This window comes from Saimiri boliviensis, chromosome 9, assembly GCF_048565385.1.
Source record: "Saimiri boliviensis isolate mSaiBol1 chromosome 9, mSaiBol1.pri, whole genome shotgun sequence".
NCBI lineage: Eukaryota > Metazoa > Chordata > Mammalia > Primates > Cebidae > Saimiri > Saimiri boliviensis.
The window spans coordinates 43,572,468-43,595,883 of record NC_133457.1 but is presented as its reverse complement, the minus strand read 5'-3'; the positions used below and the strand labels follow the sequence as shown (position 1 = coordinate 43,595,883).

The 23,416-nt window shown below is 35.6% G+C and overlaps 1 protein-coding gene and 1 long non-coding RNA gene across 5 annotated transcripts in view; one reads left to right on the top strand and one right to left on the bottom strand.

The window, feature by feature from the left end:
* ZCWPW2 (zinc finger CW-type and PWWP domain containing 2) overlaps positions 1 to 23,416 on the bottom strand; it is a 153,945-nt gene that overhangs the window by 25,756 nt on the left and 104,773 nt on the right. For all 4 annotated transcript variants that reach the window (XM_074405769.1, XM_074405768.1, XM_074405771.1 and 1 more), the window contains exon 5: positions 18,821 to 18,867. In XM_074405769.1, the coding sequence (XP_074261870.1) occupies positions 18,821 to 18,867 (47 nt within the window). The remainder of the gene's footprint in view (positions 1 to 18,820; positions 18,868 to 23,416) is intronic.
* Positions 17,314 to 23,416, top strand: part of LOC141585633 (uncharacterized) — a 95,590-nt gene continuing 89,487 nt past the window's right edge. Inside the window, exons 1-2 of the long non-coding RNA XR_012519220.1 lie at positions 17,314 to 17,963; positions 19,721 to 19,879. This is a non-coding gene — a long non-coding RNA (uncharacterized LOC141585633). The remainder of the gene's footprint in view (positions 17,964 to 19,720; positions 19,880 to 23,416) is intronic.

The following is a 23,416-nucleotide window of genomic DNA, read 5'->3' as shown; positions in this document are numbered from 1 at the left end:
ATACCATATCAAAATAATATCCAGGAATACATCTTCAATTAAACTATATCCAATAAAGCTATAATTCAAGAAGGTAGCCATACATGTGTGTTCGCTGAAACTGAGGAGTATAAAAAGGTTCAATACTATTTTTTCTGCTTTTTGTGATTGTTGATTTCCATTATTATGAAAAGAAATTACAATTTTTAAAACAATATTTTTCAAAAGAGTGAGAATTAAAAAGAACTTCGCTGAAAGAGCTACTAAAGAATGTACTTTGAATGAAGAAGATTGAATCTAGAAAAATCAAAAAGAAGCAAAGATAAGTAAATGCTCAGCATTATGTAAATCTAAAGAAACACTGACCTAAAAAAAAGACTAATTGGTAATTGAGTAAAGAACAAAGAGGATTTACAAAAGTAAACAACTAAATGGAAGAGGAAAAGGGGTTAGACAAACATGAAAGCATCTTCAGAATCTTGAATTATTCAATAGAAGAGTGACTGTGATTAGATTTAAATGGTTGTACCCATTAAGCATGTTCATATTTAAGGATAATCACCAAAAGAAGAGAAATACAAGTATTTTTTAAAGGAAAATTCATTTTTATTATGTCTAAAAATATGTACTTCAATGGATAGAAAAATTGGTAGTTTTAACACTTGGATAGACAGATAATGTCTGTCTATTCAGTACATTTATTATTGAAATTTGCTGCTAACATTTTTGAAAACATTTTTTCCTTCAGTATCCTGAAGAAAGCAGTACTTTACATTTAAAATCTTGTTTACATTATGCACTTTCATTTGCTATATTTGCAAGTTTCATACTTTTGTTTGAAAACCACTTTAAGCTATTAGTTCCCATGAGATAGGATCCAACAATATGACCCATATAAAAAATACACACTTGCTTCTAGTTGGTTCACATCCAGATAGCTGAATGACTTCCTGAGTCCCTTTTGCCATGAAATTCAATTCATCTTCCAGACCGTCATTATGTTTAACTCTTCTCCTTTTTTCTCCAGTGTTGATCCTTTTCACTCCAGCATTGATTATACCCAAAGTCTTTCTTGACATCTGGGGTAGATTCTTAGCCTTGACTCTCATGTTGATAGCTGAAAAGGCTACAAGCTACAGACTGTGGCTAACAGGTGGTAGAGACTCTGGTTCCCTTAGTGACCATGAAGTAGAGATTCTGTTCGAATTGTCTTAATCCCTGCTGATCCTCAATGAAAATGCACACAGTTTGTAAATGACTCATTTAGAAGAGTTAAGAAATTTGTACATGATCATCTTCTCACGGAAGATCCTAGGCTTTCCTGATTGAAACTGGTAGCCTCTTTTCTTATGTTTTGCAGTTCGTTGAGGTTTCCCCTGGTTTGGTGGGGCATCTCTGATGCATAGTGAAGCAGCTAGGAATGCTCTCCTATAGGTCTAGGGTTGGCTGATGTAGGTAGCTCTGCCCTACATGACTTGCATTTTCCTAAGACCACTGGGTAAATTTGGGTTAGTCTAGAGGCTCAAAAGAAGAACAAAAATACACGAAGCCTCCCAAGGACTAGGTTGGAATTATCACACTGTCACTTCCACCTTATTCCATGGGCCAAAGTAAGTCACAAAGTTCAGCCAAGACATGCAGTGAGGCAATATACTCTTCTTTAGAAGGGGCAATTGCAAAGGGTTTGGCTAGAAGAAGTTGGTCACATCTCCCGATTTCAACAGTTATGACAAAGCTACAGTAATCAAGATAGTATGGTATTGGAATAAAAATGGAAGAATGGATCGATAGAATAGAATTGGGAGTTTAGAAAAAAAACTCTCACATACATGGTCAACTGATTTTTAGGAAGAGTCCCATGACAATTCAACAACAAAGAACAGTCTTTTTAACAAATGGCACTCAGACAGAACCAGTACATGATTGTTCATAATGGCATTTTTTGTAAGAGCCAAAGATTAGAAACAACCCAAATGTCCACCAATGGATAAAGTGTGGTATATCCATATAATGAAATATTCAGCCATTAAAAATGATGAAGTACTGACACATGCTGTAATACAGATGAAAAGTGAACAGCCAGACACAAAAGGCCACAGTATAATATCATCTAAGATGACTAAAACAGGCAAATCGATAGAAGCAGAAAATAGATTAGTGGTTACCACAGAAAAGGGAGAGGTGGGAAATAGGCAGTGACTGCTAATGGGTATAAAGTTTCCTTTCAAGGTGATGAAAAACTGTTCTAAAATTAGACAGTAATGTTGGTTGCAAAACTTTGAATAAACAGAATGGTATATTTTGAAAAAGTGAACTGTATGGTATACAAATTATATCTCAATAAACCTGTAATTCAAAAAACTGAATGACATGGAAAGGTTGAAATGAACACGAGTAGTTGCTCACACCTCTAATTCCAGCACTTTGGGAGGCCAAGGTAGGCAAATCACTTGAGGTCAGGAGTTCAAGACAAGCCTGGCCAAAGTGGTGAAACCCTGTCTTTATTAATAAAGTATAAAAATCAGTTGGGTGTGATGGTATACAACAGTAATTCCAGCTACTCAGGAGGCTGAAGCAGGAGAATCGCTTTAACCCAGGAGGTGCAGGTTACAGTGAGCCAATATCACATCATGGCACTACAGCCTGGGTGATAGACTATATCAAAAGAAAAAAAAAAAGAAAGAAAGGTTGAAAGTAAGGAGCTGGAATATAACATAATCATAATTATTAACAAAGAAACCTAATGTAGCAATGTTCATATTAGAAGAAAAGCAGACATTAAGTCAAAAAGCATAATCAGAGATTAAAAGGGTTGCTACTAAATGTTAAAAAAATTCACTCAGAAAGTATAATTGTCTTGACCTATTACCTAAAATATTAGTGCAGTAATTTTGATGTGTGTCCCCTCCAAACTTCATGTTTAAATGTGATCCCCAGTGTTGGAGGTGGGGCCTAATGAGAGGTGTTTGAGTTATGGAGCAAATCCTTCATATACGGATTAATGCCTGCTCTTGTGGGTGAATTCTCAGTCTATTAATTCTCACTACAGTTGTTTATTAAAAAGAGCCTGGCACCTTCCCACATCCTCTCTTGCCATTTAATCTCTGTATCTGCTGATTCCCCTTTACCTTCTATCATGAGTGGAAGCAGGCTGGGCCCCTCACCAGAAGCTAAGCAGATACCAGCACCATGCTTCTTGTACAGCCTGCAAAACCCTGAGCCAAATAAACCTTTTCTTTATTAATTACCTAGTATTCCTTTATAGCAACACTAAATGAATTAATACACTTAGTTTTAAAATGTATAAAGTGGGCTTGGAACGACAGCTCATGCTAGTAATCCTAGCACTTTGGGAGGCCGAGGCAGGTGGATCACAAGGTCAAGAGATCAAGACTAGCCTGTCTAACATGGTGAAACCACATCTCTACTAAAAATACAAAAATTAGCTGGGCGTAGTGGTACGCGCCTGTAGTCTTAGCTACTTGGGAGGCTGAGGCCAGAGAATTGCTTAAATCGGGGAGGTGGGGGTTGCAATGAGCTGAGATCTCGCCACTGCACTCCAGCCTGGCGACAGAATGAGACTCCGTCTCAAAAGAAAAAAATGTACAAAGTGAAAACACAGAATTACTAGTAGAAAATGCTAAATCTACAGAGTTCTTTTTTTATCTCTCTTAAAATTTCTTACACACTTTAACTCTCAAAAAAATAATAAAGCAGAAAAAAATAGTGAATAGGGTAATTCAACCCACAAACAATAGGCTTAATATAATGAACATATACTGAACCTAGCATTAAATAATTAAAGAATACATATTGTTTCCAAGCTGAAACATTTATAAATTTGACCACCTACTGGGTCACAGAGGAAGTCTCAAAAATATTAAAGTAATCTCTATTTTACAGACCACATTCACTGACAAAAATGCAATAACATGAAATAAAAACTCAAAAGGTAGCTCCCTAAAATTTGTAATAAATTCATGTAAGCTGAGATTGCACTACCGTACTCCACAGAGTGAGACCCCATCTCAAAAACAAGAATATTGAAATACTGTTGTTTAAATTACTGATCTCCATCTCCAAAGACAATACAGATCTATTATTTCCATCTTGTTATTAAGTATCATCTTAAATTATCTGTATGTTTGAGCATAAAGTACAAAGGGTTAAAGTAAACAGGGTTAGAAGAGGAAGTAAGATTAAAAGATAACAAAGTGAAAAGCACTTTATAGGTACTAATGGAAATACCATTAAACAGTTATCATAAATCAGGGGATTCCTGTTGGAAAAAAAATAAATTATTTTTCTACTTTGTTAAGTGACTGAAATGAACAAGTCGGTATTTGCCAAAATGCTCTATGCCTTCCTGCTTTGAGTCTTTGATAAAATGTAGCAGAGAAAAGCACAGAATTTGGCATAACGCGATCTACAGTTTTAAGTGCTTATTCTAGCACTTGCTGGCTATGTCACTTTTGGTGTCACTTGACTACTCCAATAGCCAGCAAGAGTCCAGTGTAAAGTAAACAATAAATATTTGTGGCCTAAATGACTATTTGGCATTTCAAGGTCTTGTTTTGTTAAATGATGCCAAAAAATTTCTACCTCAAAGTATTTGGGGGAAGATTAAATAATATACCAGAAAATATCCAACTCTCCTTGCCAATTAGTTGTTCAATCATTGTTTACTTCTGGACCAGTGTCCAGATTCTTTCCTTTTTGTTTATAGTATACGACTGAGGGAACTTAGCATTCTGGTATAGTAGGAGCTTGGGTAGTACGCTGGTTTCCTAGGACTGCTGTAACAAATTATCAAAAATGGAAAAGCAAGAGAAATGTATTATCTTACAGTAATATAGGATAGAAGTCTATATCTGGTGAGGGCACTCATCAAACTTAGGGCCCATCTCCAAGATGATCTCATCTTAATATCCCTACCTTGATTACATCTGCAAAAATCATTATTCCAAACAAGGTCACATTCTAAGGTTCCAGATTGATATATCTTTTTGGGGCCACTATTCAACTCACTACAGGTAGATACTGTAATATTTCCCTATCCCATCCCTCCCACTTTTCTTCCTACTGTTGTGTAGCTGATTCTCTTATGTTGCCTAGCCTAGTACTATTCAGAGTAAGGGCCATTATCTGTCAGAATTAACAATACCTGGGAGCTTGATGGAAATACAAATTTTTAGGTTGGGCTTGGTGGCATGCCTGTAATCCCAGCACTTTGGGAGGCTGAGGTGGGTGGATCACAAGGTCAGGAGTTCGAGACCAGCCTGGCTAATATGGTTACACCCCATTGATACAAAAAGTGCAAAGATTAGCCGGATGTGGTGGCATGTGCCGTAGTCCGGCTACTCGGGATGCTAAGGCAGAAGAAATGCTTGAACCCGGGAGACAGGTTGCAGTAAGCCAAGATCATGCCACTGAACTCCAGCCTGGGCAACAGTGAGACTATGACTCAAAAAAAAAAAGAAAGAAAAAAAAGAGAAATGCAAATTTTTATGCCCACCCTATCAGATATTCTGGGGGTGGGTCCCAGGAATCTTTGTTTAAATAAGCTCCTTAGATGACTCCGAAGCAAATTAAAGTTTTTGAGGCACTGATTTAATGCATCCCACCTATCCACACAAATATAACACTATGTGTCACTGATTCTAAGTAAACCAAATTAAGTTTTAATACTTTCCTTGTTGAGTGTACAAAACACATACGTATCATTAGGATTGCTGACTGGAATTGCAAATGATAGAATTGCCTTTAATTGCAAAGTACAGAAAATCCATAGAACTGTGTTTACATTAGATTTATATGATCTGCATAAACTGACTTAACAATTGCCCATTTCCTAAAGCCACTACTCAGCTAAATGAAGTGTTTAGTTTTATTTTTAAACACAAAGAGTAAGTCTGTTAGTTCTGTTAAATCTGGGGGTGTGAAAATTTGATTCAGTATTTTATGCTAAGGGAAGACATAAATATGTTTTGTGATCTTCTTTTGAGAGTAATTGTCAGTCAATAATCACTAAAGAGCTGCCTACTTGAACAGAATTTCCAAAAGTGAATCTGTGTGCTTTGAATAATGTACACAAACTCCTTGTTAAAAGATACCATATAAAAGGAAAAGCCAATATCCTCATTTCGCTTTGGAAAATCTGCTTAGAATAAGGATGAAAACTAGTTACATGCAGCACTGCAAATGATGGTTATTACTTAATCTGAGTGTCCGGAGAGTACAAATAATATAGTGAAGTCTTTGGGCCTAGACAATGATTGCTTTCAACTCTCCTTTGAAAAGGAGAGGAGGATTAAAATGATCATTTTATGGCCCTATTTTAGATACTATTTCAATAGGAAGAACACACATCTAATGTTTCTTATATATAAATGTCAATCATCAATTGCCACATGCTCCAGTCTAGTCAACCTTTAGTAGAGTTCAGCATCCCTATGAGATTTGGACAGTATCAGAAACCAGTCTGTGGCAATATGACTTATAAATATCTTGCTGTTGCCTGCACTCTCCCAGCCATGTGTAAGTTTACAATGAAGCACTGTAGATTTCTCTGCTTTGAGGGGCTTATCAAAGAGAATATTGGAGTGTGTATTCAAGCAGTGAACTAAGACACAAGAGAGCACTTTCCCTAAAAATAGCAGTTGATCACCAGCCCACCTTAAACAAAAGGCATAAAAGGCCTTTGATTAGCACTTAAAATCCTGGCAGAGGATGGGAGTACCAGGAAACTTCAAGGAGCTCTATGATTTGGTGCTTCACTGGTAGTTTTTAAAGCCTTACATTTAATTTAGTTTTTAGTGGTCTTTGACTATCTATACCAGAGATAGATCATGAAAATTCAGGTATTTCTTTTTGTAATAGAATAGATTTCACTTATAAAGAGTTTAAGAATACTAAGGACTTAGACTGGGCGCGGTGGCTCACACCTGTAATCCCAACACTTTGGGAGGCCGAGGCAGGTGGATCAAAAGGTCAAGAGATCGAGACCATCCTGGTCAACATGGTGAAACCCCGACTCTACTCAAAATACAAAAAATGAGCTGGGCATGGTGGCACGTGCCTGTAATCCCAGCTACTCGGGAGGCTGAGGCAGAAGAATTGCCTGAACCCAGGAGGCAGAGGTTGCAGTGAGCTGAGATCGCGCCATTGCACTCCAGCCTGGATAACAAGAGTGAAACTCCATCTCAAAAAAAAAAAAAAAAAAAGAATACTAAGGACTAATCCAGACAGGGAGTCCAGGGAGGGAAGAACAACATGGAAAGCAGAATTTGTGACACAGTTGCTTAGCTGATTGAATAAAGCCAGTAAATTAGATTATTTGACCTCTAATTTTAGACTTTCTGAAAATCCAAATCAGTTGAAACAATTCCTATTTGAGTGCAGGCTTTTCTTACGGCCAAAAGATATCTTAGCAAGGAAAATGTTGGGAGAAGATACTGTTTTTAGGGAAGACTGTCTAGAATCTATGTGTTTCAATTAAATTCTAAAAAGCTGATGCAGATAGTATTCAGTAGTTATAGTACTCATACTATTTTTCTGGACAAAATAATTAATGGCAAGTGCTTCATTATTTGTTTTATAATTTTTCTATACATCAACTAGAATAGTAAGGATAACCAGACCGATTATTGAACCCATGGATCACTGTCAAATGCTTTAAGCATTTACCTTCAGTATAATGCATAAGATCTCTCTCATACATAGGAATAGACAGACTCTCCACGATAGCACAACCAAAACATTTAAAAAATTATTTTAAAAATGTTGACTATGCTGGGTGCAGTGACTCATGCCTGTAATCCCAGCACTTTGGGAAGCCGAGGTGGGCATATCATGAGCTCAGGAGATTGAGACCATCCTGGCCATGGTGAAACCCCATCTCTACTAAAATACAAAAAATTAGCAGGGCAAGGTGTAGTCCCAGCTACTCAGGAGGCTGAGGCAGGGGAATCACTTGAACTTGGGAGATGGAGGTTGTAGTGAGCTGAGACTGTGCCACTGTACACCAGCCTGGCAACAGAGCAAGACTCCGTCCCCAAAAAAAATTGCCGTCTAGTGTGTAGCAGAGTATAAGTGTATGATGTATACCAAATATAAACATCTCACGATACAGCAAATTATTTCTGGAACAAAGTGAAGGAATTATTATTATTATTATCATTATTTGAGACAGGATCTCACTCCTGTCACCCAGGCTAGGGTGCAGTGGTACAGTCTTGGCTCACTGCAGCATGAACTTCCCAAGCTCAGGGGATCTTCCCACCGCAGCCTCCTGAGTAGCTGGGACCACACATGCATGCCACCACACCTGGCAAAATTTTTTTATTTTTTAGTATAGACAGAGTTTCACCATGTTACCCAGGCTTGTCTTGCACTCCTGGGCTGAAGTGATCCACCCACCTCAGCCTTCCAAAGAGCAAGGATTATGGGCATGAGCCACCTTGCTTGGCAAAGTAAAGGTATTAACTACATAAACAAAAAGACAAATAGCACCTTAAAGTCATTATAATTTTAAAGAATTTTAAAAGTAACAATTTATAGGTTTATAATGAAAGAAAGTAGGTTTGTGTCATTTGACGTAAATGAAAAGTTGAAAGGCTGGGGACAAAGCCAAATTCTTATAAATTTGAAACTGTAGACTTGAATTCTGCTATAAGCCAATTCTCTTTTCACTGACATTGTATTTTTTTTCCAGTGATACTTCTCTCTTTACAAGTAGAATAGCAGCATAACTATTAGGCATAGAAAAATCACTTAATATAACTAGCGTAATTGCTGCAATCTATAAAATATAAACTCATTATTCAAATTCCTATTCTATGTTTTATCAATAACCTATTGATTGGTAATACTGGTTCTGGTTCTAATGGAATGGAGTGAAGATGATGATGGCAAGCAAGAAATATTCCAGAGTTCAGAGGAGACTCAGATTCATTTTGTTTGAAGTCTTAAGTTGGAAACAGGACTTACGTGTCTCTGAATCAGAGAGAAAGTGTTACACTTGTAATAAATATAATCACAAAATGCACTGAAGAAAACTGCATACCACAACCTTAGGTCCGAACAACAAAGGACAACATCTGGCAGCTGTTCACCATTTGATAAGTTACTTGAGGAAGATTTTGTTTCTTGAAAAAAGAGCAACCACATTTTGTGGAATCATCTTTCTTGCTTTCTGGTTCAAAGTTAAAATATAAAATGGAAAACAGGGAGAGTTATGGTTGAAAAGTTTCAAATTTTTGGAATCTGCAGCACCAAATTTTAAGTATTATCAAACTCAAATTCCAAGTAAATTAATCTCAAGTGAATCTGTAAATGGGCATTATGTACAGAGAAAAATTAATATAAAACTAGTCATTATAAACAGTAACATTCAAAAGGGATGCTTTTTTGTTTGCTTTTTAGTAATAAGGATGAAAACAAGTCTTAAACAACTAGAGAAAATTACTGCTAGATAAACTTCAATTTTTGTTTACCAAGGACCAGATCTGCATAATTAAACTCTGAATTTTCTGAGACAAACCACTCACTGCACTGGGAAAAAACCACTAGTTTAGGAAGGCATCACTATACCCCTCTCCACTTCTACATTCTTACAGCAGCCCGTTAGAACTGCAGCCCTAGCAACTAGCAGCCCAGCAGCCCCGCAGCCCCGTGGATGGAAAAACTGCCCCTTATAGCTAGTTGCTAGCCAACATTTCTTATACTACATGTCCTATAAACTTCGGGAATAGTGTGGTCTTCACACTAGGACACACTATTGTTTTCTCTCCAGGGGAGAAAAACAAAGGAGTTTTCAACTCTGCCATACTCACCCCTGATATGCATTTCCCCTGCACTCCTCAGCTCCTCCCACTCCCACTGGCCATTTTGTGAAAACCACAAGTAGGCAGTTTGACTGAAGTCAGATCCATGAGGGGAAAAACAAATACAAAACAGGGTTAAGCAAATATACAAGTCTCAACAAAGACTTTTTCTTTTTTACTTTAAGGAGCAAATACAATAATCTGCACCAGCAAATAGGTATTCTGAAGCAAGGGATCTTTCTTTGCCTTCATAAGTGGTGTATAAAAGGATTTGGAATCAGAGATTTATGTTTCCTCTAATTGTAATATTTTACTACTAATTGTTATCCTATAGAATTCCTATAGACTTTAATTCAAGATAAAAGAGGTAAATCTTGCAATTGAATCAAGCAGGTTTAGTTATGAAGTTACTAATGAGTATCTTGTTGAAATCACCCTCTGGAAGCCCATGTTAATACTGCCTTGTAAGGAGGCAGTTTCCCTTGACAGATCTTGAGCATAGGGCAAATGAAACTAGTATAAAAAGAACTTTCAGGAGGGGTGTGTGTCTCATGCCTGTAATCCCAGCACTACAGGAGGCTAAGGTGGGAGAATTATTTGAGCCCAGGAGTTCCATGTCAACTCGGGCAATGTATTGAGATCTTGTATCTACAAAAAACACAAAAATTAGCCAGGCATGGTTGTGCTCACTGGTGGTCTCAACTACTTGGGAGGCTGAGGCAGGAGGATCACTTGAGCCCAGGAGGTCAAGGTTTCAGTGAGCCGTGTTCATGCCAGTGTATGCCAGCCTGGGTGACAGAGCAAGACCCTGTCTCAAAAAAAAGAAAAATTAACTTTTTATGTTAAGATTTACACTGATGATTTAAAGTAATAAATGGATAAAATGGATAAAAATTTACATTAGGAAACTTTCTGGGTGAGAAAAATTATTTTGATTGCGGATGGTAGTTATGTGAGTATATATATATATATTTAAGAAAAATTCATCAAACTGTACACTTAAGATCTCTGCATTTCACTGTGTTTAAATTTTACTTCAATAAAAATTAAATTACAAAAAAGGTGAGTCAAATGTGTTAAATAAAATTTACAGGAGGTCATCATTGTGGACTGTGCCCCTGCACTAGGCTCCAATAGTCCAGACCAAACCAGAATGGAATCACTTGCACTAGGTATCACGTAATCAAACTGAACTGGGAGATGAGCCAGTTTCCCAAAAAACAGGAGATTCACAGCACCCCATAATAAGGGTCAGAGTCAACCTAAGAAAGTCCTCTCTGCTTTTTTCCACACAAGGAAAGTTACTTGAAGTAACCTGATGCTAACCAATCTGGTTTTTTTACATAATGCTGTTTCCTTCTTCCTGCTGGAGCTGCCTTACAAAAGCTGATCGTTCTGCTAATCCCAGCAGAGCACCCTTCTGTTTCATAGATAAGATGCTGCCAGACTCATGAATCGCCAATAAAAGTCAATTAGCTCTTTAAACTCAAATTATTGAAATTTTCTTCTCTTACAACTAAAAGAAAGCTATAGTAACAGTACTGAAAATGGCAAAATGGTGATGGAATATCTGAATGACTCAAGTTTGGGGAACACTGGCCTATGGAAAGGTGAATGATGCCCACAAAGTAGAATATAAAAGAAAATTACATGAGTTTTGAAGCCTGACTGTGACTCTTCCCAAGAGGTTCTGCTGCTTGCTATTCTTTTCTGAGTTTCTCTCTGCCTAGGGCTAGAACCCAGCAGCAGGGATCTGCTATAATATTTATCTACTGGGAAGGATGCATATAAAGCTAAATAAATTAAGGGAGTTGCAGTACATGAATTCCATATTAATGGCAAGCTTAGCAATCAACACAAAAATCTAGACATCTAGCCATAAAATGTAAGCAACCTATCCTGTTAACTGGTCTAATGAAAATTTTCTGCTTGTTATGAAAAATTTTTGTAGTAACTTTGGGGAGAAATATTTTTAATCAGAAAATATAATAGACAAAATTCCTCATATATAAATGTATAAATCAATAAAATGGTCATTGTCATTCAAATAGTGTAAGTTGAATTATTGGTATTAGTTAAGTGTTAGGGAAAAAAGATACACATAATATCTGTATGTAAACAAAAAACTAAAAAAGAGATCCTTTTCCAGTTAGTAACAATATTTGGGATAGAGTTAATAGGAAATATGTTAAACTCTCTATTGAAAAAATCTAAATAAAAATAAATTGAGAGCCAAACTCTGCTTCTACATGGATGCATTTAGTATTATAAACATGATTTTTCCCCTAAATTAGTGCATAAACCTTTTTTTTACCTCGTGTCAAAGAAACAACAACAAATTATGATATAAACTGGCAACAACATCTTTATTATACTAATATCTGTCAATGACAATTATGGCATTTGCAAGCACTAATGGTGAGAGCACTTCAACATAATCCTTCCACCTGGGAATTGTCCTTGAAAAAACAATTCAACAAACAGGGTAGAAAAGGAAGCTATACTGATGAAGATTTTCATCAGTGTTATCAGTAACAATAGAAGAAAGATTAAGTGAATCGTAAAACATATTTTATATTAATAAAAGGGCAGCCTTTAAAGCATGTCAGAAAACACTGAAAGATCCAAAAGAAAGAATTGTATTATATACAGAAAAAGAACTACAAAACATTTAAAAGGAAAATCAGAAAATGTTTGTAACATACTGACAAGTTATTAATAACTAATAAGAGTGTCTATGCCTACAAATCAATCAGAAAAAATATAACCTCCCCCAAAATGGGTAAGGGTATAACTAGGGAATTTTCAGAAGAAAACCTAGGCGATACCATTCAGGACATAGGCATGCGAAAAGACTTAATGACTAAAACACCAAAAGCAATAGCAACAAAAGCCAAAATTGACAAATGGTATCTAATTAAAGAGCTTCTGCACAGCAAAAGAAACTTATATCAGAGTGAATAGGCAACCTACAGAATGGGAGATCCTTAAAAAATCAGGAAACAAAAGATGCTGGAGAGGATTTGGAGAAATAGGAATGCTTTTACACTGTTGGTGGGAGTGTAAATTAGTTCAACCATTGTGGAAGACAGTGTGGCAATTCCCCAAGGATCTAGAACCAGAAATATCATTTGATCTAACAATCCCATTACTGAGTATATACCCAAAGGATTATAAATCATTCTACTAAAAGGCACATACACACGTATGTTCACTGCAACACTGTTCACAATAGCAAAGAATGGGAACCAACCCAAATGCCCATCAATGATAGACCAGATTAAAAAAAAAAAATGTGTCACATATACACCATGGAATACTATGCAGCCATTAAAAAGGATGAGTTCATGTACTTTGCAGGGACAGGGATGACGCTGGAAATCATCATTCTTAGCAAACTAACACAGGAACAGAAAGGCAAACACTGCATGTTCTCACTCGTAAGTGGAAGTTGAACAATGAGAACAAATGGACACAGGGAGGGTAACATCACACACTGGGGCCTGTCAGGGAGTAGGGAGATAAGGGTGGGATAGCTTTAGGAGAAACACCTAATGTAGATGACAGGTTGATGGATGCAGCAAACCACCATGGCACGTGTATACCTAACAAACCTGCACATTCTGCACATGTATCCCAGAACTTAAAGTATAATAAAAAAAAGGCATAGCTAATCCTAACTACCTAACTACAACACTATTATAAGTCTGAGAATTTTAAATTTCCCTAAATTCTTACTTCCCATGTCCTTCTAAGGAGAAATCTGGAAGAAAATTACTAGCATTTATTAAGCAACTACTAAAATATATTAACTATATGTTATTATGATTGCCTTTTATATTAACCTCTATAAAAATCATACAGGATAATAATTATTGTTACCAATTTAGAAGGATTGATTAAATGAGGCTAAAAGATGTTTACATTAACTTACCTAAGGTCACAAAACAATTAAGTAGCAGAACTAGCTCTTGGAGACAGAGCTGTCTCAGCTATAAGTTTGTATTCTTCCACCACAGTATACTGTTTCCTAAAGACACACTCACACACACACACACGAAGTTTCTATGTATATAAATACACATACATACATGTACCTATCTATTCAAACATCTTTTAAAATCTATTACAGGCAACACCATCAGCTACTCCACCTGTCTTTCTGGTATACTTGTTTTTTTTTGTTTGTTTGTTTGTTTGTTTGTTTTAATTTATCTTTAGGCCCACTTGACTTAGATATTTACTATATATTAATTCTGGTCTACATAAGTCTTTTGATATTCTAAAAGTACTTAATGAGCTGTTATGAATATCTTACAGTTCATGCAGTTATCAGGGTGGGAAGGGACTTACAGAAGCTAGACCTACTCCTTTTTATCAAGTGGAACTCAGAGAGATTAGTGTGACTTACTCAGAGTCTCTTTTCATTCAGACTGCTGCCAGTGGGGCAGAGGTGATCAGGCAGGTGCAGGTGTACTACCCACCTCTATCACACATGGCTAAAGAGCTTAAAAGGGAAGCTAAGAAAGTAGCAGAAGCTTCTAGACAGAGCTCTCATACTTGACCCCAGGAATACCATTCAAAGTAGGCAGTTAGGAGTAGTATCCAAGATGGCAACATTCTTGTATCTTGGTTCAAAGAGGTGGCAGCAACTGATAATATAATTCAGCACAGGCCAACACATAACCTTAACAACTTATTCCTCAAGGTCTTTTCATGATTCAAGGGAAGCAGGAAAACACTGTGAGTAGCTTTGATCTATCAATTCTTCTTTGGGAAACTATCATATACAAATAATAGTACCAGCACTTAAAAATATATATGCAAGGATGTTTACTAAATCATTTCTTATAGCAGCACCAAATCACACGAGCAATTTGAAAACATCTACACATTCATCAACATATGACTCGTTAATAAACCTTTGATACATCTGCTATGGTACGCTATGCAGAATGTTAAAAACAGGTCTGTATTTATTAATCTAAATATTAAAATCCATAGAGTAACATATATAATGAGATCTCATTGTAAAAAATGAAACAATCACAAAACATTTATATATATACACACATTTGTTTATATAAATACATAAGTATTATCTCTGGTTCACAAATGAAGAAAACAGTGTTGACCACTGTGAAAAACACAATGCAAAGATGGACGATAAAAAAGTAAATAATTGCTTCTAGAGCTCCTCATCCTGGATTGAAAATCTTAACAGTTTGTATTTTGTTTATTTATATGAATACTTATGTATTATACAAATAATATATATAAATACTTATGTATTATATAAATAATATATAACATATACTTATGTTATATAAATAGTATATAATATATATAAATATTTACACATTTATATAAATTAAAAACACAAACTATTAAGATTTTCAACCCAGGATGAGGGGCTCTAGAAGCAATTATCTGCTTTTTAATCATCTATCTTTGTATTGCTTTTCACATTGGTCAATATCCCTCTGCCTGTTTTCTTCGCTTGTGAATCAGAGACAATACTGAATATGCCCCATAACTGTTGAAATAAAATAAAGTGACATATATGTAGTGCCAGGCACTTAATTACCTAACATATTTTGCCATTATCTTTTTCTTTCATACCAACAGCTTTCTTTTATACATGTATAATATTTTACATAAAACAGTACTCATCTTATAATGTTTAATATCCATAAAACCAAACTGTAAAGAAAAATAAAAGCTACCTTATTAAGTGAAATTAATATTCAAACCTTAATGAGGCTGCCTTGTCAATATTTTAATAGGAATTAAGGAAAACTAATTAAGATTAAATAAAAATATCTAAAAGTACCATACGGCTAGAGCAAGTTCCTTAACTTCTCTAACCACAAATGACCTTCTTTATAAGATAATGATAATAATGTCTGCCTTGTTTTCCCCTCGGGGTCTAAAGTGAAAGATCACGTTTGTGGAAATGTTTTATAATCTTGCTAACAACACTAAAAATATTTATTTATTTAATTTATAAAGAAAAGAGGGGCCGACTAGGCCCCTCCCCTGACATGTGGAATTATAATTTACTCACAGTTCTTTGTGAGTCAATTAAAATCACACAGAACTGGGGAGGCCTCAGGAAACTTAAAATTATGGTAGAAGGCAAAGGAGAAACAAGGCATGACTTACATGGTGGCAGGAGAGAGTAAAGCTGGGGAGTGCCACCCTTTTAAACCATCAGCTCTCATAAGAACTCACTATAATGAGAACAGCATGGGGAAAATCTGCTCCCATGATCCAATCATCTCCCATCGGCACCTCCCCTGACATGTGGGATTACAATTCAACATGAGATTTGAGTGGGGTCACAGAGCCAAACCGTATCAGGTATTATGAACAATCTTTTATGAGCATTCACATACAAATTTTTGTAAGGATGTACATTTTTATCCCTCCCTAACTCCCTACCCCTCACTGTCCCTCCCCTAGCTCTCCCCGACAGACCTCGGTGTGTGATGCTTCCCTCCCTGTGTCCCTGTGTTCTCACTGTTCAACACCCACCTATGAGTGAGAATATGCAGTGTTAGATTTGCTGTACTACGCAGCCATAAAAATTGATGAGTTTTTATCCTTTGTAGGGACACAGATGAACCTGGAAACCATCTTTCTTAGCAAACTGACACAAGAACTAAAAATATTTCTAAATGCTTATTTTAAAAATTCAGTGAAATCAATGCATTTCCTATATCTCTATTAATTTAGTAAGTAATATTTAGTTTTAAGACAAAAGCCATCTCAAATTTCCTGTTACATATCTATAAATTCCTTCCACGGTTTCTCTGTAACTATACTTTGTCCTTTTGTGGCTAAATATATAGTTGAAAATGTTACAAAATGTTCAGTAAAAGAGTCAATTATTTCTAGAGCTATTTAATCTGTCTATTCTATGTCAGTTTGCCCCTCTATAACGAGCCTTCTAATTCCTTGGCTTTTAGCCTAACATGTAATGTTTCAGTATTATTTTGTATTAACACAATATATAATTATACTTCTAGTTTGCTGACTCCAGCAGAACGTTCAAAATCATTCCAAATATTGGACAGTTGTTTTACACAGCCCTGTTCCATACATCTCAGGATACCTAGTGTCTCTAGCCCTTGCCCAGTAAAACACCTTATATTCTTCAAAATTATTATAACCCACAGCATCTCCAAAATTTTCTAAAATGTCTCCTAAGACAGTATCTTTCCAACTATCTGTGGTAAAGAATCAGTTTTTTCCCCAGTCTATCTGAGATTTATACTTTTATTAAATAAAATAAAAATGAGTTACTAGAGAAAAAATGAAATAAAAAACACAGACATGTTAAAAGACGTAAGCTCCATTTTATTATTATTAGATTCAACAGACAAAAAATACTCTATCAAAGTACCATACAAGTTTATAAATGATTACTCTTACTTTCGGTACATATCTCATTGCAGAGCAAAAATAGTTTAAAGGTCAGATCTGGCCCATGGCACTGAGGACAGTACTACCCTTGTTAAGAACAACTGGTAAAAATAAAGTAATATATAGATACATTAGTTATTGTCTTTATAATCTTTGATTAAATATCTTTTAGCAAAGATTGAAATAAACCTGTCCACATTAACAATACTACACTACTTCACATATTCCTGTCTAAATTTCCTGATGAACACACAAGACATATAGCCTTTCTTTTACAAAGGGCAACCTTGTTTTCTGTGATACTGAATTCCTCTCTGCAAAGGAACATGAACATTATTCAGCCAGTGAAAAGACCAAATTCCTTTCATAAGCCAAAAAGCAAAAAGATAAAACAAACTCTGATTTTAGAAGGACTCATAAAATGTACATATTCCGAATACAAACATGATGCCCAGCCTTTGCCTCGCCATCAGTAGTTACACGCCCAATGGCATCCTTTTCTGTTCCTCGAGGTTGCACTTGACCATCCCTTGATCTGCTCTGCCTCACTGCTCAACATGGGAAATCTCATCATAGGCTTTTCTGTCTATCATAATTCCTTTTATTGTGGCACTAGTATATGTCCAGAACTATTTGTTTTAGGCACCAACTTTTTCTCTTTGTTTAGTAGTAAGAACATCAGCAGTTGAAGAGAATGTCAAGGTTCATCCTATCTCAGTCAAGTTTTTGACAGTAAGTAAACAACTCTCTGAATACAATATTCAGAATAATGTATTAAATTTTAATAATTCTTTTAAAATGCTGCTGACAATTTACATTTAAAAAATTCCAGGTTCATAAAAGTCATTAAAATGGCTGATATTGTGATCTACTTAAGTTTAAGATAGAGGCCATGTTGAGCTCCAAATTTTATTTAAATTTTCTATGAGATTGTGTACACACATTATGGTAATATAGTATATAAAAACATTTTTTTTTTTTGAGACGGAGTTTCGCCCTTGTTACCCAGGCTGGAGTGCAATGGCGCGATCTCAGCTCACCGCAACCGCCGCCTCCTGGGCTCAGGCAATTCTCCTGCCTCGGCCTCCTGAGTAGCTGGGATTACAGGCACGTGCCACCATGCCCAGCTAATTTTTTGCACTTTTAGTAGAGACGGGGTTTCGCCATGTTGACCAGGATGGTCTCGATCTCTCGACCTTGTGATCCACCTGCCTCGGCCTCCCAAAGTGCTGGGATTACAGGCTTGAGCCACCGCGCCCGGCTATAAAAACATTTTATAAGAGTATGAGTGTGAAGAGTATATAAGAGTATGAATATGAAATATAATTTAAGTAAAAGCACTCATTGACTTGTTTACTTATAGTTTTCTATTGTTTTAACTTCTGATAGTCCTATAACATTAATATAAGTAACCATAAATATTAATTTCCTAGTATCAACCTAAGAAAAGAAACATACACCGAAGTAACATTTAGAAGAAAAAATGGACTGTGACATTGTTTTTAAATAATTTAATTTTCTTTATAAAATACTATTAATCAAATGGAATTTGAAGTTTGTATATTTTATATAATAAAACACAACCTTACCCTTTTCTTGGCCAGTGCAGAAACTTTGTCACTTGTTTTGGATTTATCTGTAAGATAATGAAACATGGCTGCTTCAAAAAAGTGCCTATGTTCCTATTCAAATAAATACTGAGTTACACAATTAGAATTTTCTACTTTCTCATTATTATTATAACAGTATTTTGTTCCAACTGTCCCTTTAATTAATATGCTAATAAACTCAGCTTCCCATTGTTGAGTGGAGCAATGCAATCCAAAAGTAATAATATGAACATCTTTTTACTTATTTGGCAAATCTCCTCTCTTAAATTTGGATAGTTGGATGTCCTCAAGTTAGTGTCTTGTATATCTGATTTCTAGGTTCTGGTGAGCTTGTGTGCTCTGGAGTATATAGGATCTAGAATTGAACCCCAGCTACCTCCACTTTCATATCTACCATATGCTGGACATGGGACAAGGACTTTATATAGATATCTTATTTAATTATCATTATAACCTTGTAAAGTATGCAGTCCTTCCTCACTTCACAACTGAGGTAAATGAAGTACCCTGCCTGAGGTCATACAGCTTGGCCAGACTCATCTGAACACAAGCCTCTAATTTTTTCCAGAATGTCTGCCATCTCCATTTTGGACCACTGAGCTGTAAACAGTGCCTCAGAGAAAGATTCGGCAAGAATGAAGGCTACTAGTACATTTTTTCATCATACCACTCCTAAAACCAGAATAATTAGTAACCAAATAGTTCATAAAAAACTATCCTATGATATTATTTTGATATGTGCTAAAGTATGTATATGTGTATATGTATCTATTGGTTACAACTGTTGTCACAAAATATATAAACTCAGATGAACAGGTTACTATATTCATACCTACAACTGGCTTGTCACATGTAAACTATCCTCTTTCCTATATCCAGCTGTATACTTGAGATGATCCCTCTGGAATACCCTTTCTCTCCACTGATGAACGTATAAGGTTTTGTACTACTACAGATGATTCCTCCGAATAGGAGAAATCGCCAACTCTTTTGCAAAATCAGTCATATTACGCTGCGGAACTTCCTCCTTGTATTATGGTAAGTTATGAACATGTCTAAGTATTCTGTAAAACTAGAATATTCCTTAAAGGCAGGGGCCACATTTTATATTCAGTAAGTGTTCAATATTACTTAGAATTTAAAATGTATATGTATTTCACCCAAAAATCTCAGTTTCCTGAAAAAATTTATTAATTAAAATATATTGATCATTTACTTGGTATCAGCTACTAAATTAGATAGCATAAGATATAAAACAATGCATATGCTCTTAGACTCTCTTTATTAATTAACCAGGGGTAATAATTATTTTTCTTAAACTTTTAGTTTCAGGGGTACATATAAAGGCTTACTATATAGATAAATTGTGTGTTGTGGGGTTTGGTTTACATATTATTTTATCACCCAGGTAATAAGCATAGTACCCGATAGGTACTTTTTCAATCCTCACCCTCTATCCACCCTGCATCCTCAAGTAGGCCCCAGTATCTATTGTTTCTTCTTGGTGTCCACATGTATTCAACATTTAGTTTTCACTTATAAGTGACAACATGCAGCACTTGATTTTCTGTTACTGCATTATCTTGCTTACAGTAATGGCCTTCGGTCCCAACCATGTTGCTAAAAGGACATTATCCTGTTGTTTTACATGACTGCATAGTATTCTATTGTGAATATGTACTGTATTTTCTTTATCCAGTCTATTATTGATGGGCATCTAAGTTAATTCTATGTCTTTGCTATTGTAAATAGTGCAGCAACGAACATATGTGTGCATATGTCTTCATAGTAGAATGATTTATATTTCTTTAGGTATATATCCCAATAATGGAATTGCTGGGTCAAATGATGGTTCAATTTTAAGTTCTTCGAAAAATTGCCAAACTGCTTTGCACAGTTGCTGAACTAAATTACATTACCACCAGTAGTATATAGCATTTCCTTTTCTCGGCAACCTCACCCGTATCTGTTATGTTTTGACTTTTTATTAATAACCACGCTGACTGGTGTGTGACAGTCTCTCATTGTAGTTTTAATTTGAATTTGTCTAATGGCCAGTGATGTTGAGCATTTTTTCATATGCTCATTAGCCACATATATGTCTGCTTTTAAAAAGTGTCTGTTCATTTCCTTTGCCCACTTTTTAATGGGGTTTTTTATTTTTTGCTTACTATAGAGGCTGAATATTAGACCTTTTTCAGATGCAGAGCTTGCAAATATTTTCTCCCATTTTGTGGGCTATTTACTCTGTAGATAGTTTCTTTTGCTGCACAAAAGCTCTTTAGTTCAATGAGGTCCAGGAGTAAAAATGATTACCTCACTGGTATATTGTGAGATTTAATTAATATAATCTACTTAATTAAAACTCCTAAAAATAGGTATGAAGATAACAAATAATCAACAAATATTTGCTTCCATCTTAGCTAATAAACATTATGGGGTGTGTGTGTGGGGGTGTGTGTGTGTGTGTGTGTGTGTGTGTGTGTGAAAGAGAGAGTGAGAAAGAAAGAGAGAGAGATCTTGATTTTTGGAATACTAGGAAAAACACTTCAGTGATTATATGTTTTACCTCTGTATCACCTTTCTGGTTGACTCCACCATTCTTCCATCTAAATAACTGTCTTCATCTTTTTAACATAGTTGAAAATATTTGACGAGTAATAATAAAATAGCAACATGTTTTAAGAAATAGGAAAAATAAGATCACTAAAATCTCATAGTATATTTTGGGATTAATGATGTGTAAAGGGCCCATCAGAATCTTATGGCAATTACAAGATGGAATAAGTTTTATTGTATCTTTTAAAAAGGTAAATTTACTCTTTGTTCTTTTGAAAACTTCTAATAAGGATAAAAGTCATGATGAAATATCAAACCTTAAAAATAGTTAAATTTGAACAAAATAAAAACTCAAAAACTAAAATTGGAGTCTATGTATCCGGATGGTATACAGAGAGTTAACCAAAATGGATGTTTGCTTTGTTTCCTGTCAAAATATACCTCATTCTTATGTAAATTTGCTACTATGGCAATGAATCGGGAACAGAAACATGTGAACTGTTGTTCAAGGAGCTTTTTAAGTTCAAAAGTTATAAAAACCATCTTCCAATAAAAATAGAGTGTCTTGGGGAGTATCAACCACATTGATTTTCAAATGTCAAAGGAAAATTCTTATGTAATACTTAAAACATTATGATCAGTAATTTCTTTAGTAATATTAACAGTAGGTCTATGTTCAACTTCAGCAACATTAACAACTTTCTAAAAGCTAAATTTTCTCTTGTGAGAAAGGTTTAATTTCCTTCCATCAGAAATCTCTGCATGTAGGGACTCTCATCATAAAGAGTGAAAAGCAGTTAATAGGAAATGTAGATGTGGATAATGAAAAGGGCCTTCACTCCTCCTTTGAGCTATATCCAAGTCATATTTCTAAAGTGCAAAAGAGGAGCTGCAGGTAGTAAATGAAAATGTTCTAAATGAGTAGAGGTGGTTATGACTCATGATCCAGAACAGATGTTACTGATTTTTTACTTACAACCATATTAGAGAGGAGTACAAATATTAACATAATTCAATGGTTTCTCTTCTTTAAAGAATTTTTTTTTTAAATTTTGTCTATTTGTGGCCTCTGAAAAACATCAATCTTTGTTTGTTTAAATGTCACACCTGAGAGCATTTTCATAAAAACAGAGAGGACAGTCTAGTTTCTGGTCTGGCACATAAGGAGCTTAGAAGTCGCCACTAGAATCCAACAACATATACAAAGGTGAGCAAACTGGAAAATGAACAACTCTTCTTAGATTCTATGGAGAAATGAGGTCACAGGGCAAACTGATGCCCCCAAATTTGGAGAAAAAGGTAAGTAGAGAATCATAGCCCACCTGAGCATGGTGGAAACTAGTTTAGGGCTAGGAAAATCCGAACTTTAATTGACAAATTGCTAGAAGCGATGTGGGAACAAGCCTGTGATAAAAACTCCAGGGGTACCTAGACATGGGGACAGGGTCACAATTTTGTTGAGTTTTACTTTTAGGAGCTCTACCAGGTTCTCAAGGAGAAGATTAAAGAAGTATCTCCTGGCTTCCACCGGAGGAAGAGAAAAGCAATCATTTTGAATAATATATCAGAGCATTCTGAACTTCTTAACAAAGCCTGCCCTGAGGAGAAACTATTTCATCAGAGCCTAACCTATTGAGGGATTTTCAAAGTCTAACCCAGCCTCACCTGGGGGAAGAAAAATACCCAATTCCAGCCCATTCTAGCCATCCTTTACAAGCTATGTAGGTGAAGAAAAAAAAAAAAGTGGGGGGAGTGAATGGTTGGGGAAAAGCCTTTATGAAGTTTACAGCCCAGGACTGAGACTTTATCATAGGACTATAGAATGATTATGATTTCCCACCCTCTCATGTCTTACTACTATATAGCTAAAGGATCATGATTAGTTATTTTACCCAGAACATCATGCCTACCTTTCAATAAAAATGTATAAAGCATACTAAAAGGTAAAAAAGAAAATTTGAAGAGACAGAGCAAGCAGCAGGAACAGATCAAGATACGGCAGAGATGCTGGGATTA